Raw genomic sequence first — 18,843 nt, 5'->3', positions numbered from 1 at the left:
CAATGACATGCCATTGGTTCCTCCACCTGCTCCATCATAAAAAAAAATAAAAAAAAATCTCGCACTTCACAGCTCGTGGTCGGGCAAGGGTGGGACTTTTGTTTCCTGTGGTGCTGATGACAGAACAGATGGTGAGGTTGCCTGTTTTGGGCACCACTGTCGGTGTCAGACGCGTTTCAGTTTCCAGCTGACCTGCGCCAGGCAGCTGCTCGTCACTGGAAAGCTGTGCGCTGCAGCGTTCCCACTTCTGAAGTAACAGCTCCAAGCGCTGGAGATTGGAGCTGATATTACAAAAAAAAAAGGAGGGCTTGCGTTCCAGAGGACGAGGTTTATATATTCTCGTTACCAACGCTGATTGTTTCTATTCTCAAACACAGTCTGCATCCTTTTCGCGCATCATCCTGGAGCTGCGGTACTGCATGGGTCAGCCTGCAGCAGCAGCAGCAGCCTTGCGTACGGAGGATACAGCGCTTCATAGGTGAGAGCCAATGTGTTTATTTAATGCATGTGCTGAATCTTCATACATAAGGGCATAAAAAAAATATCTCCAATTGTCTCCTTGTCCTTTCTCGACAGAAAGAGGTGGTGTGTTCGAGAGATAAACTCGTAAGATGAAGTAATCATTTGTATGTTGTTGTTTTTTTTAAGAACGCACTGATCAACAAAGTGAAATAACAATAACGCGTTCTCTCTCCATGGCGTGCGTCCCCGTGCAAGCGCGTTTTACCACGCAATAGGAAAAATAATGTTTAAAAAAAAAAAAAAAGCTTTAACAAAGAAAGAATCAGTTTTTAACAGGATATAGATCCTAAAGTTATCCAATTATCGATTCATGTTCAGGATCATCTGCATCTCATCAACAAATGTATTGTATAGGAGATTTGCAAGGACACTAGTGCTCTGCAGTCCATCTGCACACAGTAGACTATATTATTTGGAGTCTTCTTCAGTCTGACAATGATAAACATGAACTGTCAGAAGGAGGACAGACAAAGAAACCAATAAATCTGTGCACTGCAAACCTTGTGTTAAGCTACTATGATTTAATTATATATATTATTTATTATATTTTTGCCATAGAAAAGCCAAATATGAACGTGGATTGTGAGTCTCTAAAGGGCTCATTATTAATCCTGCAGTCTTTCCAGCAGCCCTGACATTTCGCTGCACTGTGACACAGGGGTTCAACTATCAGCCCGGAGTGTAACATTTACACAAACTGCAGCATCACTCGCCAGTACAGAGTGCCTGCTGAAACAGCGTGAGTAGCAGATAGGGGTGTGGGGTGTGGGGTGGTGGTGGGGGAAGCTCATGTGCTCCATCAAACCTATTTGCATGCGTGAAGGGTCAAAAATCGTGGCAGATGTCTGAAGTGAACACAGAGGGGAAAGAAAGACAATGTTTCTGCTGAGAAGTTTGGAGAAAGCAGCAGGAGGAGTCTGTTTGTTTAGGGTCACCTTTGTCAAGTGGGCTCTGTTGTTTCAGCTGCTGCATTACAGAAACACTGTTACTGAGATCAACACAAAGAAGTGCTATATCAATGTGGTAGTTTGGTTATTAGTCAGGACATGGATGATATGTTGCATTGCATGATTCGCACCGTTGTTTTCCAGCAAACTTTATTTACTTTGTTTTGGTAGCAGACGTAGACAATTGTTACCCAATGAGCCAATGATGTGAGTGTTTAGGAGGCCGTGGCACCTTCCCCCCCCCCCTTTGTTTGTCGCCAGTTTGTCTTGTCATGTACAGCGTCTTTGTGTCTCGTATTCCTGACCTTTGATAACCCGATCTTCGACCCTAAGCCTGTTTATTTCTAAACCACGATTTTTGAATTACGGATCTGTACTTTTGCCTGTATTTGAGTTTTTCTAGTTTGTTTAGTAAAACCTTTTCGAACCACCACCTTTGTCTCGGAGTCTGCATTGTGAATCCTTCTGTGAGCTAGCATGAAAATATGCTGATATGATAATATTAAGCTGATGTAAGGTCAGCGTGTTTGTTAAATAGCGGTGTACAGGGTTGCAGAGTGGGTGCTTTAACAGTTGTTGAGATATTTGACTGACGAACATTACCACCCCGAGAGCATCAGCATGGCTAAAATCTAAAGAGAGGGAATTTAATTTGTGACCGTCAACTTCATAACAAGCTCCCAGCATCAACTATAGAAACATGTTACGTTGTTGTTGTAGCTGTTGTGACCTACAAAAAAAAAAAAGCAAAGTAAACTTATTTCATTATTAACGCAGAACCTCTCCATATTTTTCCAGGTCTCAGGAGACACAACTCAGCCTGCGCGGTTCCATGATCTTAACGTACTGTTGATAATTATTTAATGATGAGACACAGATGGTAAAGACGGCTTTGACTCTGCGCTGTCTTACTTCGCAATGGACTGTATGGATGCATAGTTTAATTAATTCAAGAATAGCGTTGACGGCCGGCTGTGTCTGAAATATTAAGATAAAAAAACAAAACAAACAAACAAATAAAATGAGTCGACTTGAGGCGGCAGTAAAAGCAGTTCTCTTGCCCTCCTTTGCCAAATGGCAGTGATGTAAAAGCTGCTGATGCAACATGTCAATTAAATATTAATGGTCTGTTTTAGGTTGTTTTTTTTGTCGAGATGAGCTGAAAGTTTGTTTAAGGGGAAGCATAAGGAGGATGGATAAATACAATTAATTAAGAAGAAGCAATTATTGTCCTATTGTATTCTATCGCTGAGTGGCACGCCCAAGAACAATCACCTTCATTAATTTATTTCTGCATAAGGGAAATGAGTACAAACAGCTACCTCGCAAAGTCATATATATTTATATACGCACATACATACACACGCTTCAGAAGCTATCTTAATTTTCGATTTGGCCAAAACAAATCAAGCAAGGCCTGTGTTTGACAAACCCAAATGAAAGTCAATCCCCAAGAGCCTCTGTTAAATTGCTTTGCTCAGGAGCAATTATAAAGGGATCTGTTGATTTTGTTGTTAAGTGCTTCTGATTGGTTGTGGAGTGGCAGGCTCTAATGTGGACACTAATGCAAAGTGGCATGTGTAACAGGAATCAAGACCTCATCACCTCTGTGCCTATTAAGACCAATTCTGGGGAAGACGTTCACACTAACGCTCACCTTGAAGCCTTGGCAGTACAACTGGATGTAAAAAGTCAGTGCCAGCACTAATGGAAGAGCGGCGGCCTACATTTCTATACAGGACGGGTAATGATTGACACAGTTAACACGTACCAGAGAGAAAAAGAACACTGTTCTAGTAACGTCGTGAATCCGCTGACACTGCCACCGTCCTTTCAATTGATCATTTGATTTTACCTTCACCTGAGAGGTAACTAATCTAATTAGATAATTCAAAGACACATCTTTGGCACTCATTATTATTTCTTACCATGCACGGGAGTTCAAGAAGTCTTATTGGAAAAAAAGTGTGAGAAAATGCTCGAGTTTGATGGGTTGGATGAGAAGGTCAATATCAATCTTGTGTGAAAAATGTGAAGTTGTGGTTTTGTTTTTAATGGGACATATGCCAGACTACTTTTTTTTTTGTTTTGTTTTTTGGCCAGGCATAGTTACTTACTGGAGACTCCTCTGGTTGCCTGGCAACCGCACATTGACAATGTGTTTTGGCACATAACTCACAAAAAAACCCACAACATCTCATTAAAGAAATGAGATATAACATTAATTAGTTACACTTTAGAGGTGTTGGTAGATTTGGCTTTTATTACCTTTGGACAGAGCCGGGCTAGCTGTTTCCTGTCAGTTTCCAGTCTTTTCCTCTAAGCTAAACTAATCACCTCCTGGCTCCAGCTTCAAATTTACTGTATTCTTGTCACTGAAATTTTGGCAAGAACACAACCAGGTCTGTTTCGGACAACAAATTCCAAAGTAACAGGGGAAGGCATTACATCTTCTCCCACTGTTGACACAATGACACCGTTCAGGATTATTTACAGTTTACACATCTTTACTCTAAGCTAAGCCAATCGCCTTGCAACGTCCTCATTAATGTACAGTGAACTCTCCAAATCTGCATAACAAAAATGCAAAGTGGTACAATACAGTATGACCCCAGGATCGTGCAAGTCTGTTATGGAGAACGTGTCCAGGCTGGCCTATGGAGACCTATGGAGAACGAGTCCAAACACAACCTGAGACTGACTATAGTTCAAATGTAGGGGAATGCAGGGGAATGTAGGCATCAGGTGGTGAAGAGATCCAAATAGTTCAGGATTGATGGTGACTGATTTCCAAAGACGGGAGTGATAACGAGGCAGGGCTGGCCGGTGTAGGGGTTGGAAGGTACAACAGAGAGATCAGGGTTTAGCAAAAAATACAAAACCTGAAGAAGAGCACGGGATTTGGCCAAGTGAGACTGAACAAACCGGTGGAGTCTGGAAGGTTGAACCGAGTTTATATCCTGCATGGGTGACCAGATGACGAGCCGCAGGTGGTGAATGTGATCAGGCAGGTGAGAGGGAATCAGAGGCCACGCCTAGAGACACATGGGCAAGAGGAAAACACACAGAGACCGCCTCCTCATGACAGTACATAACATCATAACATGTTACCTCTTCAAATATTAATTAATATCATTTCACATATTCTAATAAGATATGACCAGGATTATACTTCATGAATGGTCCGGTGTGTCTTACATTTTTGCTCCTTTTTAAAGGTGTAAACTGTGATTTCACCATATCATATTGTATGAAGTAGATCTGCCACATAAAGCCGCGTTAAAAGCTACATGGGAAACAATACAAGTACCACCTGTACACTCTGTTGCAATCCAATATAACAAGCCTGCAATAAATTCAACCTCACCGAGGCTCATAATGTTCAATTTGTGTTGAGACTGGAAGGTGCTGATTCAACTCAGAGGGGATTTCCCCGAGGCTGTAGTTTGTGCTATTGTTGTGTTGGACTGCATTATATTAGAAGATGTTTTGTGTTTCTGTGTCCAGCCTCTAGCAGATGCTTTATTTGATCCACCTATCATCCTGCACCTGAAGGAAGGGAGACGGACAGACAGAGAGCTGGACCATGCCAAACATAATATTAGATTAGGCAAAAAGGAAATTGAAATAAAATTGGAACTGACACTTTTCCTCTGGAGAGTGACAGTGTTTGTCATGTCTGTGTGTGTGTGTGTGTGTGTGTGTGAATTAAAACAACATCTGCAGTTTGTCATGTTTGCTGTAGCCTGGCAGGAGGTGACCGGTGGCACCGGGAACGGTGTGATAGTGAGATAATGTCGAAACAAGGTGGCGGATGTGCTAAATGTTCGGAGGCGGGCATCTGTTTCAGAGCTGCATGAAGCTGTTCATATTAATGTCAGCGGAAATCCGATTGAGTCAGAGAATCAAATTAGAAAGTATTACATTTATCATCTCTCATGTTCTAATAGACATGATCATAATTAGTCCGAATAAACTGGGTGAACTCGGACAGAGGCCTTCTGGGAAAGAGCGAGGCATCACCGGATCACGTGCACTGAATTTCTTTGTGTGTCTTTTTTCACTTTATTTCGTTTATCTCATCACTCTTCAACACTTTTTATACATTTAATAATTCATATTTTTGCCTCAAAACAAGCACTGAGAAAGAGAAATGACACCTCGTCTTCTCTTCAAGCTTGCGAAGACTTTGACGAAAGGTAAAACGGGGGGCATACGTTTCTGTTTCTGTGACCGGTTTTCCCAGATGGCCGTGTGGAGCGAGCTCTGTGATCAGAGATCTAATAAACCGGTGGATATGCTGCATCGCCTTTCCTGGGAGGGTGTTGTTGCCGAGGCAACCACACCACAAGCTCTGCAGTTTAATGGTGGGAAATTATGATTTGCTGGTTGCTAACTAACACTCAGAGTGACTGCTGAATCAACTTTGAAGCTTGCTGCGGTGGTGGAACGATATGAGCGGGTTCCCACAGTGGAGTTCTGGGACAACCACAAAAGGCCCTTTGAACAAGTTCCAGTTTGCCCCCAGCTAAATGAATTATATTTCACAAATGCATTTGTATTCAAGGAGAGGTTTTGCTCTATTTTTTGCTACATATACCCTGTCTGCAAAAAAAAAATCCTGAATCTGAAAGTTATAAAATATTTAAAGACGAGTACATTTCAGATCAGGACAAAACAATCTAAAGTATGGATCTCACTAACATGTATCTCATTAGTGGTTCTGAGGATGACTAAAACTTCTTCAGACACGCTCAGTGTGCAGAGGGCACACGGTAACACGGTGACATTTGTACTGTAGTGTTTAATGTTGCATGAGTCAACATGGATGGATTCCAGATTGGCTGTGGACAAAGGTTGAAGGTCTGAAGTTTAACATTTTGAGAAATATGCTTATTCGTTTTATCGCAGATAGTTAGATGAAATGATCAATGCCATTTTCACTGGTTGTATGATGAATGCAGCTGGCTGGCTCCAGACATCCATTGCACGTCTGTCCGTCCTGGGAGAGGGATCCCTCCTCTGTGGCTCTTCCTGATGTTTCTTCCACCTTTTTTCCCTGTTAATGTTTTTTGTGGGCAAGTTTTTCCTCACTTGAACCGAGGGCCTAAGGACAGAGGGTGTCACTCCCTGTACAGATTGTAAAGCCCTCTGAGGCAAATGTACTTTGTGACTTTGGGCTCTACAAATTAAATTTGATTTGATTTGATTTGACTGGAAACAGACCCTTTAGGAGGTCAACCACTCGGATCCTGATTCTGATTTGAATGCTTTGTTGTAAATAATCAAGAAAGAAAACCTTTAGGCTAAATCAGTGGTTCTTAACCTTGTTGGAGGTACCGAACCCCACCAGTTTCATATGCTCATTCACCGAACCCTTCTTTAGTAAAAAATAAAATGATTTTTTTTTACTGGTGCACAAAATGAACCGTGCATTAACATCACCTTGTTCAAATAACAAAACCAACACAGTGCATGAACTCTTTTCTTAGTTTGTATGTCCAGCATCCTCAAAAAACGATTGCTCACAAAGATATGTTGTAACAAATGGTATAAAATATTCCAAGGCGGAGGCTCCACCGAACCCCTGAGACCGACTCACCGAACCCCTAGGCTTCGATCGAACCCAGGTTAAGAACCACTGAGCTAAATGCACAAACTTGTATTTGCTCTCATTACTAAGGAAACTACATAAAACTACAATTTATGCCTTAGAAACTACAAACATAGACGTACTAATTGTGGAGCTCCAGGAATCTGCTCAAAGATTTCTCAGCAGAGAGGGGACAAAGCCAAACCTTTCCAGGCTTTCTGATAGACATGAATGACAAAATTACTCAAAACTGTGAAAATGACTTTCGGAATAATTCCAATATAAACAGCCCAAAAACCTGCAGATGACATCTGCCTGGCACACTTTCCCGTCTCACACAGATGATCACGTTCCTGCTCTGTAGCTACAGTATGGATGAAGGAGCAGGCAGACAGCTCCCAAAGCAGCAGCTCAAACAGCAAGTGATGAAATGTTGTCATTTTTCACCGCTCCCCTTAGAGAGAGGACGGGGAGGCGGTGGAGGAGGAAGAATCCAAACAAGTGACAGGTCTGAGAGAAGAGACACATCTCTCTTTCAGCATAGACTGCTCAGTGCAAGTCTGTGTGTGTGTGTGTGTGTGTGTTTGAGTGGGAGAGAGCTCAGATCCACTTTAAAGTCCATTTCATTTCATAATTATTTTGAATTATTAATCAGAAAGTCATTAAATTTATATCACCTCTGTGTCTACCCAAAAGACTTCTTAGATTCTCCTCTTCTCTCAAATAAGCTTTGAACCCTTTCTTCCCTGACAATAAAACTCATTTCCCAGAGAGCAACAACAAAAACATTCAAACAATGACATGCCATTGGTTCCTCCACCTGCTCCATCATAAAAAATAAAATAAAAAATCTCGCACTTCACAGCTCGTGGTCGGGCAAGGGTGGGACTTTTGTTTCCTGTGGTGCTGATGACAGAACAGATGGTGAGGTTGCCTGTTTTGGGCACCACTGTCGGTGTCAGACGCGTTTCAGTTTCCAGCTGACCTGCGCCAGGCAGCTGCTCGTCACTGGAAAGCTGTGCGCTGCAGCGTTCCCACTTCTGAAGTAACAGCTCCAAGCGCTGGAGATTGGAGCTGATATTACAAAAAAAAAAGGAGGGCTTGCGTTCCAGAGGACGAGGTTTATATATTCTCGTTACCAACGCTGATTGTTTCTATTCTCAAACACAGTCTGCATCCCTTTCGCGCATCATCCTGGAGCTGCGGATACTGCATGGGTCAGCCTGCAGCAGCAGCAGCAGCAGCCTTGCGTACGGAGGATACAGCGCTTCATAGGTGAGAGCAATGTGTTTATTGAATGCATGTGCTGAAATCTTGATACATAAGGGCTATAAAAAATATCTCCAATTGTCTCCTTTAGTCCTTTCTCGACAGAAAGAGGTGAGTGTGTCTAGAGAGATAAACTCGTAAAGATGAAGTAATCGTTTGTATGTTGTTGTTTTTTTTAAGAAACGCACTGATCAACAAAGGTGAAATGAAACAATAACGCGTTCTCTCTCCATGGCGTGCGTCCCCGTGCAAGCGCGTTTTACCACCGCAAATAGGAAAAATAATGTTTAAAAAAAAAAAAAAGCTTTAACAAAGAAAGAATCAGTTTTTAACAGAATATAGATCCTAAAAGTTATCCATAATTATCGATTCATGTTCAGGATTCATCTGCATCTCATCAACAACATGTATTGTAGGAGATTTGCAAGGACACTAGTGCTCTGCAGTCAATCTGCACACAGTGGACTATATTATTTGGAGTCTTCTTCAAGTCTAGACAAATGATAAACATGAACTGATCAGAAGGAGGACAGACAAAGAAAACCAAATAAATCTGTGCACTGCAAACCTTGTGTTAAGCTACTATGATTTAATTATATATATATATATTTATATTTTTGCCATAGAAAAGCCAAATATGAACGTGGATTGTGAGTCTCTAAAGGGCTCATTATTAATCCTGCAGTCTTTCCAGCAGCCCTGACATTTCGCTGCACTGTGACACCGGGGTTCAACTATCAGCCCGGAGTGTAACATTTACACAAACTGCAGCATCACTCGCCAGTACAGAGTGCCTGCTGAAACAGCTGAGTAGCAGATACGGGGTGTGGGGTGTGGGGTGGTGGTGGGGGAAGCTCATGTGCTCCATCAAACCTATTTGCATGCGTGAAGGGTCAAGAAATCGTGGCAGATGTCTGAAGTGAAGACACAGAGGGGAAAGAAAGACAATGTTTCTGCTGAGAAGTTTGGAGAAAGCAGCAGGAGGAGTCTGTATTGTTTAGGGTCACCTTTGTCAAGTGGGCTCTGTTGTTTCAGCTGCTGCATTACAGCAACACCTGTTACTGAGATCAACACAAAGAAGTCGCTAATATCAATGTGGTAGTTTGGTTATTAGATCAGAACATGGATGAATATGTTGCATCGCATGATTCGCACCGTTGTTTTCCAGCAAACTTTATTTACTTTGTTTTGGTAGCAGACGTAGACAATTGTTACCCAATGAGCCAATGATGTGAGTGTTTAGGAGGCCGTGGCACCTTCCCCCCCACCCCCCAATCTTCACAATGCACAGTGACGTATTTCCTCAGCTGGTGATGAGGAGTGTGAGAACCTGCAACAAACAAAGACACGTCTTGGTGTGTCTGTGTGTGTTTGGCTGAGAACCATTGTGAGCCATATAGGCCTAACTCTGCAACATGTGCTGGTGCCGAGGTTCCCACAGCAGTGGAGACGAGGGTGGAACAGCTTGACCTTCTCCCTTTGTGAGCATGATCTGAAGGGGGAACATGGAAACATGACGGGCCATTGAAAGGTTTTGTTTGTGTGATGTTATGGCTGAGTCAGCTGTTTGCTTTTCTTTTTTTTTCAGGGACAAACTGTGTGTATTACTTTTGTACGCCACTTTTGTCCTAGACGGACAGATTATCATAGATAATATCACAGATTATAAAGTCTGTGTAGCACTTTAAAAGTGTTTTGGATGAATATCAGTTAGAAACTTAACGCACGGTTAAAGTTGAACAAAAGCACGGGGAAACATTTATGGAAATCCATTTTAAATCAAAAATCAATTTTAAAAGCATGAGTTAATCTTCCCTGACCTGAGCGTTGTTTCAAATAGGGATTCCCCAGAGATTAGAGAGACTTTGCCTTTGACGGGATGATTGATCGATGCTCCAATGACAACATATTGGCTTTTCACCAACACCGAAACTGTAAGGAGCGATGAAGTGGAGGAGGGAGGGATAAGAGCAAAAAAGGAAGAAAAAAAAAATCAGATCAGATCCATCTCAGTTCCACGGGGAAATAAAGCTACCATATGGATTTGCAGTAAACAGAAATACAGACAATTTGGCATGCTGCGACTTATAAACCTTAATAGACTCTGAAGAAACATTGTAGATCTGTGCAGCACACTTTAAATACTTTAATTTTGGGTTTTCTCATAGCACCTCCAGCACTGTTGCTGCTGTTTTCTGTTCAGCAGTTTCCTCCTGTGGTCTTCTAATTGAAGCGGAGCTCTTCATCCTCTCCCCTCTTTACTTTTCTCTCTCTCTCTCACATGCATGCATCCTTCTCCTCCTCCTCCTCCTCCTCCTCCTCGGCTCTACACCTCTGCCATCAGCAGCTGCACCAAAGCCTTGTGTGATGTGAAGTGAGACGCTTGCATACTAATGGAGCAGGAACAGGATGTCTCTCAGGCAGGCCAGCGCAGTGAGGACATGGAGAAAACATCAGGCAGCACTACTCAGCTTCCCAGAACCACATGATAGCTCTGGATTGAAACTTGATTGTCTTGAAAGTGTAGAAATCAGGATCGTATGTTATATGGTGGTACGGGGGACATTTGAGCATAAGTGGATGATGTGTTTACGGGTTACAAGTCGTGCAGATACATCTGTATCATGCATAAATACTCTTTTGGATTACCATATGCTTTTTATGCTGCAGTCACCTTCTTGCACCGGTAGCATCTCTCACTGGTGTATTCCCTTTAGCTTTCCCGATGGCACTAATAGCCGTCTTCTCATGTCTTCTCATTTGGTTATGAAACAGACATGCCTGGTGGCATAGCCGTTGCTATGGTGACAGCATGTCTGTGAGCCTGTTGTGTGGCTGCTGATTCAGAAACACTGCTTACATTTTCCACTCAGTGAAAAAAGGGCCTCAGGAATAAGAGGAGGCAAAGCATAGCCTCCTATGAAAAATGATGCAGTGTGCTGTCAAATGAGGTTTCCTCCTGGCTGCACCAGTGGCACATGAAGTGTAGTATTAGCAGCATTGCGTCTAAACTCTTGTGTAAAAGCAAGATAAATGAAATGTTTCTTCAATTTGACCTAAGGGGCATGATTTAAACTCCAGGAATCATTCAAAAAATTTCAATTTCTTTAGATGAAAACCTCCAGCCTGCGCACACTAAGACATTTCACAAACCTAAAGAGAAATGCTCATGTGTCTGCAGGTCTGCGTCTCTTCAGTGACTCACGCTCATCATCTTCATTGCCCCCCCATATATTGTCTAGAGATCCTGTCTTCTAAATGCATTTAAGAGACCTTAGCATAAAGCAGACAAAGCTCATTATGTCCCACAATTACATCTCGCTGTCTTTGCTTTGAACCTCAGGGCCGCCGTTTCTCTCACGGGGAGCAGACTGTGGGCTTAAACCTTAAACATCGGCCCAACTATTTCAATCACAATTCTCCGCTATCTGCATATTACCGTTTTGCTGCATCTGGGGTTAGTGCTGCCCAAGACAATTGTGATTAATTTAAATAAATACAATAAACAAGACAGACCTTTCTCCCACACTGGAACAGCGCTAAAATGAAGTATGGAGAATCTTGTTATGTGAGACTATTCGTAAACCCACTGGAAATGCCAGCTACTGTAGATGCTGCTTTATATGTGTAATGTGTACCTAGATTAAAACCCTCCTAAGGATTGGGTGTGCAGAGAGGGTGAATCCCTCCTGCTGGAGGCTTCGATTCAGACGGCTGTTGAGGGATTTTTCCGCCTTCTTCCAGGAGTCTGTGTATGCATGCGTGTCAGTGCGCGGAGTGGAAAAAACAGGATGTGTATTTCGTGGCTGTGCGGAGACGGTGCAGTGTTAGATACACATGTATGCATGCATTTTTAATTATCATCCCTACAGCGTAATTGCTCTCTGCTGCCTCAGCCAAAAGATTAGCAATAGATTTTCAGGATACAGGTGCTGGTCCAGTCCTGCTTTGGCAGTGAGAGAATTAATCTCAGATCTAATCTCTGTCACGTCCCGGAGAACGAGAGTTCAATAAGGTGTTGTCCTACCAAAGTGATTCTGTACATTTCCCTCTTGGAAATGATCCTGTGGGAGTTCACTTCTCCTCGGGTTGGAGTTCTTGTTTTGAGAATCATAGCCAGAACTCTTCAGCAGAATATAACATATAACAATATTTTCTATTTCTCCACACGTCCTTTCCATCCTGTAAAAGAACGCAGGCACCAAAATAATTGCATTTGTACAATGCAGGAGTCATGTGTAGATGTATTCACCGACAGTAATGATGACACACACGCCTGTGTAGTCTAACAGCGCTATTAGAGGAATCCGTTTCCTGCTCTTTGCCCTCATAATGGCATTCAGCTTCTTGTTTTAATTGATCTAAATAATGCTTTCCGGCACACACACACACACGTACACAAACGCATTATGAAATGTCATTTTTAAACAGTTGTTTATCTGAGTATCTGCTTTTAGTCTGTACTGATGCTGTGATGTACTGTAGATGACACGACAGTCGTTTAAAAGGTGAACTGTGGAGGCGGAATTGTGAATGAGATGTGAATCAATATATTTGTGTGTTGATTCAGATACGCGGTAGTGATATTTGTAGAGGTCAGAGTTCATGATACGTTCTATCTCATCTACACGAAGACTACTCGCTGCACAAAGTAAAGATATCTTGGTGTTCACAGGTGGGAAGCCAGTGAGGGATTGTGTATTTAGCAAAGCGTCATCCTTAACTCAAATCACTACAGTGGAGCTGGTCGATGGCCAACAATAGTATCTGTGGTATACTAGGTAGCTTGTAAATATGAATTTGTTTACCGTAGTGATGCAGGTCATCAGTGAAAAAGAGCATATGTGCTCAGCAGAGCTTCCCGGGGTCAAAAAGGTCAGCACGTACACACAGTGAGAGATAGGTGGGAACGGATACAGACCCCCACAGTGCTGCCAGTCTGCCAGAGACCTGGTGCCAGGTGTCTGAGTTTTATGGCCTCAGCATGAAAGCAGCGATTACTCCGCCTGTCTCCTCCGATTTGATACGCGAGCAGCGCAACACATGGAGGAAGGAGAGAGGATAGATAAATGTATTACCAAGCAAATCTTCTTTTTTTACACCAAGGCAGGTACTGAAAGATTTTTGCATGGATTAGTTGGATGATTAGCAGTTATTTACAGTCATGATCCATGAAAAGAGCCAAGAGAAGGTGCCATACTTCAGTCACACTTAAAAGGGGAATCAGTTTAGTTTTGAGTGTGACCGGGTCCATTGCAGAGACCAGCCACCTGATACCAAGCACCATATGTGTTCTTACTCAAAGAGAAACAAACGTAGATGAGCTGTGATGCTCAAACCCTGTATTTGATTCCCCAGAAAAGCTGTTTTCACCACGCAGTCAGTCATGTTCAGATTTCTAGAAACAAGTGCGGTAATGTTGTTTTTTATGCATAGCAAATTATTCCGTTTTGTTCGGCTTCTTGTCGAGCTTCTTTTAGAGTATCGGGCATGCAAATGTGGAGGCAGGACTGTGAGAGGGTGTCAACACATCGAACAGACAGCACGCGAAAGCAGAGAGAAAACAATCTGTATTGGTTTTATGTTAATATTGGAGGAGTTTGTCAGTTTTGATGTGAAACAAAATACGCCCAACGATCTCTCTCCGTCGCACACACACACACACGCTCAATTTCAATTTATTTATGAGGATGAATGTGAATATATATGAGTGTGAGTCACACTCTGGTGTTTAGTTTAAGAGAGTTTCTCTTTCCTACCCGCTTGCTCAGGAAAACAACTCTAGAAGCTGATTATTCTTTTTTGTTTATTTAGATAATTACTTTAATCACTCACACACACTTAATAGTAATGCTTGCACAGAAAACAGAGGTATGTTCAGGAGTCCGTATACGTTTTAGGATTTGTTCTAAAAGAAACTGATAACTGTTTCATTCATCATGACGGCATATCTGCTTGTGAAAGTTTAGCCTGTACCTGATGTTTCCCAGAGCTGGTGTCACAAAATTGACAAATGACAGCAAAAGCGTAAAATGTTCTAATTCCTTTGGGGGCTCTGCCTGTCAATCCATTCCTGTCTCTCTCTGCTTGTCTTAGTTTGACCAAACTTGGATGAGTACGCTCTTTAAAAAAAAAAAAAGCTAAATTCACTTCACATGTGTACGACTGCTTCTTATGACCCTGTATCATAAGTAAGCAGTAAGTGATTAACAGTGAAGAGCACACACTCCCTGTTTATTAAGCCTGTTGTGTAATGGGCTCACAGCCAGAGATGCCGGCTGTGCCCACTCCACACACTCCATCGAGAGGATCACTGAGATACCAAGCTGGTACGCAGATAATCTACCAAGCACGGAGAGAAAATGTGTTGGTAATCGTGAAATACAAAACACAGCAGGGATACGGATCAACCGTATCATCATTAGGTAGTGACAGATACAGAACATAATGTACTAAAAATCTACTTTATTCACTAATATGTATGTTAAACCAACATGTCTGATAATAAAAGAGCCAGATTATTGATATGTTGCATAAAGGTAAAAAAACAAAAAACACAGCACGTGTAATTTTCACTCAAACAGCTTAAGAAGAAGAAGAACGGCCAGGCCAACTGCTTAATGTTTAAATTGTATTTTAACCATATGCAGTTTTATTCCAACATCCAGAAGTTACTTTTTCCCAAACTTATTCTCATTCTTAAGCTGTATATCTGGCTGTGTAGGAGCTCATTAAAAGGTAGGAATGAATGTCTACACGATGGCAGGGCAACAAGACAAATTTGACAGATTCATTCTGCCCTGTTAGACACGTCAACTTAGTCCCCTAAATATCTGTGGGGTGGCACTGTGGAAAACCACCGCTCGCCTCATTTGTTACCCTGTACAAACTAACCAAATACGACTCCCGTACTTTCTCACATTCACTATTCAGCTGTTATTTTAGTTGAACTCTCCCTTACTGTGTTCACTAACCTTTCTGCAAACATATTTGTATCTATGCAGGCTTTAACATTTGACTTTCTTTCTGTGTTTTTGTTTCAGGTTTTAAACTCAAGGTGAGGAGGTGAGACAAAACAATCAGCAGAGGTCAAGTTTAGGACCAGATGATCTTCTGCCCTTGCTTCTGCAAATAACTTTCTCCCGGATAACAAATCATCACTCTGGAAATTGCCTACAGCATCTAGCCAGCGGAATCAGAGACTAATGCTCACGAACCTTCCCTCCAAACCTTTCTCCAGAACGCTGCCTCTCGTCTAAGCTTTGTGTGAGCGGAGAGAGAGCAGACAGCATGGCTCTCAGCTTGCAGCCGTGGCCTCCTCTGCTCTGGCTGTGCATGGGATTGCTTCTTTCATCTCTGTCGCCCGTACATGGCAAAGAATGTCCACGTTTGTGCGTTTGTGAGATCCGCCCCTGGTTCACTCCCCAGTCAACATACAAGGAGGCAACCACAGTGGACTGCAATGACTTGAGGCTCACGCACATCCCTACCAACCTGTCCACGGATACTCAGGTGTTGCTGCTCCAAAGTAATGCCATCTCTCACACGAGTGGCGAGCTGGAGGTGCTGTTCAACCTGACAGAGTTAGACCTATCCCAGAACAACTTCAGCACCGTGGAAGCTGTGGGCCTCACAAACATGAACCACCTGACCACCCTTCATCTAGAGGAGAATCAGATCACCCAGCTGCCAGACCACTGCCTGGGAAACCTTTCAAATCTCCAGGAGCTCTACATCAACCACAACCAGATAAGCTCCATCTCTCCTCGGGCATTTGCAGGCCTGCGCAGCCTGCTGCGCCTTCATCTTAACTCCAACAGGCTCCATGTCATAGACAGCCGCTGGTTTGAAGAAACACCTAACCTTGAGATCCTCATGATAGGGGAAAACCCAGTTATTGGCCTCCTAGACATGAACTTTAAGCCTCTAGGAAGCCTGAGGAGTCTGGTTCTGGCTGGCATGGATCTTACTGATGTTCCAGCGAATGCATTTGTAGGTTTGGATAACCTTGAAAGCATTTCTTTCTATGACAACAAACTGGTCAGAATCCCTCAACTGGCCCTTCAAAGAGTTCCCAATCTAAAATTCTTGGATTTAAACAAAAATCCAGTTCACAAAATTCAAGAAGGAGATTTCCAGAACATGTTACGTCTGAAGGAGCTGGGTATCAACAACATGATGGAGTTAGTGTCAATTGACCGCTATGCTCTGGACAACTTACCAGAACTGACAAAGCTGGAGGCCACCAACAACCCTAAACTGTCTTATGTGCATAGGTTGGCCTTTAGGGACATGCCCTCCTTGGAGAGTCTCATGCTTAATAATAATGCCCTCACTGCCCTTTACCAGCACACTGTGGAGGTGTTGCCTAATCTGCGGGAGATCAGTCTGCACAGCAACCCGTTGCGCTGTGACTGTGTCATTCAGTGGATGAGTTCCAACAGGACCGCAGTGCGCTTCATGGAGCCCCTGGCCATGCTGTGCACCTCCCCATCTGAACTCAAAGGCCAGCGGGTTAGAGGGCTAAGGCTTGTGGACTCTCCAGAGCAATGCCTCCCCCTTATATCCCACAACACCTTCCCGGGCCACTTGAACCTCGAGCTGGGTATGAGTGTCAGTCTTGACTGCAGGGCCATGGCTGAGCCCGAGCCTGAGATCTACTGGGTGACTCCTCTTGGGACCAAAATCACAATAGACACTGTGTCAGAGCGATACCACCTGAGTAGCGAGGGCACCCTGCGGCTGTCTCACGTTCAGGTGGAGGATTCAGGTCATTACACCTGCGTGGCCCAGAACACAGAAGGTGCTGACACAAGGGTTGCCACAATACGTGTAAATGGCACCCTGCTAGACAGTGCCCAGGTGATGAAAATCTACGTCAAGCAGACCGAGTCGCATTCGATCCTGGTCTCCTGGAAGGTCAATTCCAATGTCATGTCCTCCAACCTGAAGTGGGCTTCAGCCACCATGAAGATTGACAACCCACACATCACCTATACAGCTCGTGTCCCTGTAGACGTCCACGAGTACAACCTCACACACCTTCAACCCGCCACCGAGTATGAGGTATGCCTCACGGTCTCCAATGTCCATTTGCAGACACACAAGTCTTGTGTTAATGTGACAACGCGTAGCGCTACCTTTGCCCTGGACCTGTCAGACCAGCACCCGAGCGCAGCAGTGCTGGCTGTCATGGCGACCATGCTGGCCTTCCTCAGTCTGGCCACCGTGGGCGTCTACATGGCCCGCAGATGGAAGAGAAAAAACTACCACCACTCTCTGAAGAAATACATGCTGAAGACTTCCTCCATCCCCTTGAACGAGCTTTACCCTCCGCTCATCAACCTGTGGGAAGCCGACGGCGAGAAGGACAAAGAAGGAAGCACAGAGGGAAAACCCTCTCCTGTTGACACCACACGTAGTTATTACATGTGGTGAGATTTTAAGTGACGAGGCCTGGCTGCCTCTCCAGCAGCACAAAAAGACACACTTTTGCCATTTTGGTGCAAAAGTCAAATAAAGTTGCAAATGTTTTTTTTTGTATTCTCAGCTTTGCTAATAAGAGGCAGAGTGATCAAGGACAGGATTTCTATTAGTATAGCGTATCGCCTTGTTTGATTCTTTCTATCTCTACGTTGTTTTGGACTCTCCGAGATTGGCAGCTGTATTTTAGCCTCCAGGTTGTCTTAGTTGCTTATGCTCTTGTTTCTGTGGTGCATTTTTTTTTTTTGACTCACTTTCTTTTGGGTTAATAATACAGCAGCAGGAGCCGATGGTCTTCTTGCAGCGTTAGTGAAAAAATCAGTGTTTCTTTCTCGGTTTTGTAAAACAGGTCATCTGTTGTGCACCGATAGATAATGGAGTTTGTCTGAACTTCAATTAAAAAGCTGACAGCGGGGTTTAGACTTGTTAAAACTGTCTACTGAATGTTAGCAATTGTGCAGTAATGTTGTATCAACTATACCTTTGAACTTTTCTGATTTTAATTGCGAGAGAATAGGATTTTAGTTCGCTGATAAATGTTGATGTTAACGCTAGAAATACAAATGTTTGTTGAAACATTTTTGTTTTTCTTTTTAATAAGGTTTTAAAGTGACCCTTTCCCCCTTTTACTCACTTATTTTTGCTAGATTCTTTGCGCCTAATTGCTTAGTTAATTATTTTCACATGCAATATGTATACTGATGAAGTTAAAAATAAATAATTTTTGGTTCTTTTGCAGACATCTGGTCTCGTTTCAATTCCTTCCTGTTCTAGTCATACAGTATATCCTTTCAGTTTTGACAGGCACACTCACTCCCTGGTGATACATGCTTGTTGGTTCCCCTCTGGCTTCTAAATCGCATGTCTGAGAGGAAGTTAAGCCCATCTCAGTCCAAAAACCGACTGAATCAGCTTTGCGCCGTCACAGCCCCCTAAACCATCCTTACAGAGCTTATACTGTGTCAGCTTAACTTCAACGAACCAACTCATACATACACTCTTCTTGACAGATAGACAAGACACACAGAC

General features: G+C 43.0%; 1 protein-coding gene across 3 annotated transcripts; it reads left to right on the top strand.

The window, feature by feature from the left end:
- The first annotated feature begins 126 nt into the window (after positions 1–126).
- On the top strand, positions 127–18,800 carry LOC104931267 (leucine-rich repeat neuronal protein 1). Of its 3 annotated transcripts, none has more exons than XM_027278796.1 (2): positions 127–478; positions 15,375–18,800. In XM_027278796.1, the coding sequence occupies exon 2, from the start codon at positions 15,622–15,624 to the stop codon at positions 17,767–17,769; it is 2,148 nt and encodes a 715-aa protein (XP_027134597.1). In that variant the 5' UTR covers positions 127–478; positions 15,375–15,621; the 3' UTR covers positions 17,770–18,800. The 3 variants fall into 3 exon arrangements, with proteins under 3 accessions (XP_027134597.1, XP_010744533.2, XP_019132218.1); XM_010746231.3 differs by lacking the exon at positions 127–478 and adding an exon at positions 7,979–8,337; XM_019276673.2 differs by lacking the exon at positions 127–478 and adding an exon at positions 8,357–8,442.
- Positions 18,801–18,843: the final 43 nt, after the last annotated feature.

The sequence above is a fragment of the Larimichthys crocea genome, chromosome VI, assembly GCF_000972845.2.
Source record: "Larimichthys crocea isolate SSNF chromosome VI, L_crocea_2.0, whole genome shotgun sequence".
Lineage (NCBI taxonomy): Eukaryota > Metazoa > Chordata > Actinopteri > Sciaenidae > Larimichthys > Larimichthys crocea.
Note: the sequence above shows the minus strand (reverse complement) of the source record. Positions and strands in the feature narration are given on the sequence as shown.

What these genes read in the sequence shown, in the direction of transcription:
- LOC104931267 (XM_027278796.1), top strand. Translation starts at nt 15,622, where the DNA reads ATGGCTCTCAGCTTGCAGCCGTGGCCTCCTCTGCTCTGGCTGTGCATG.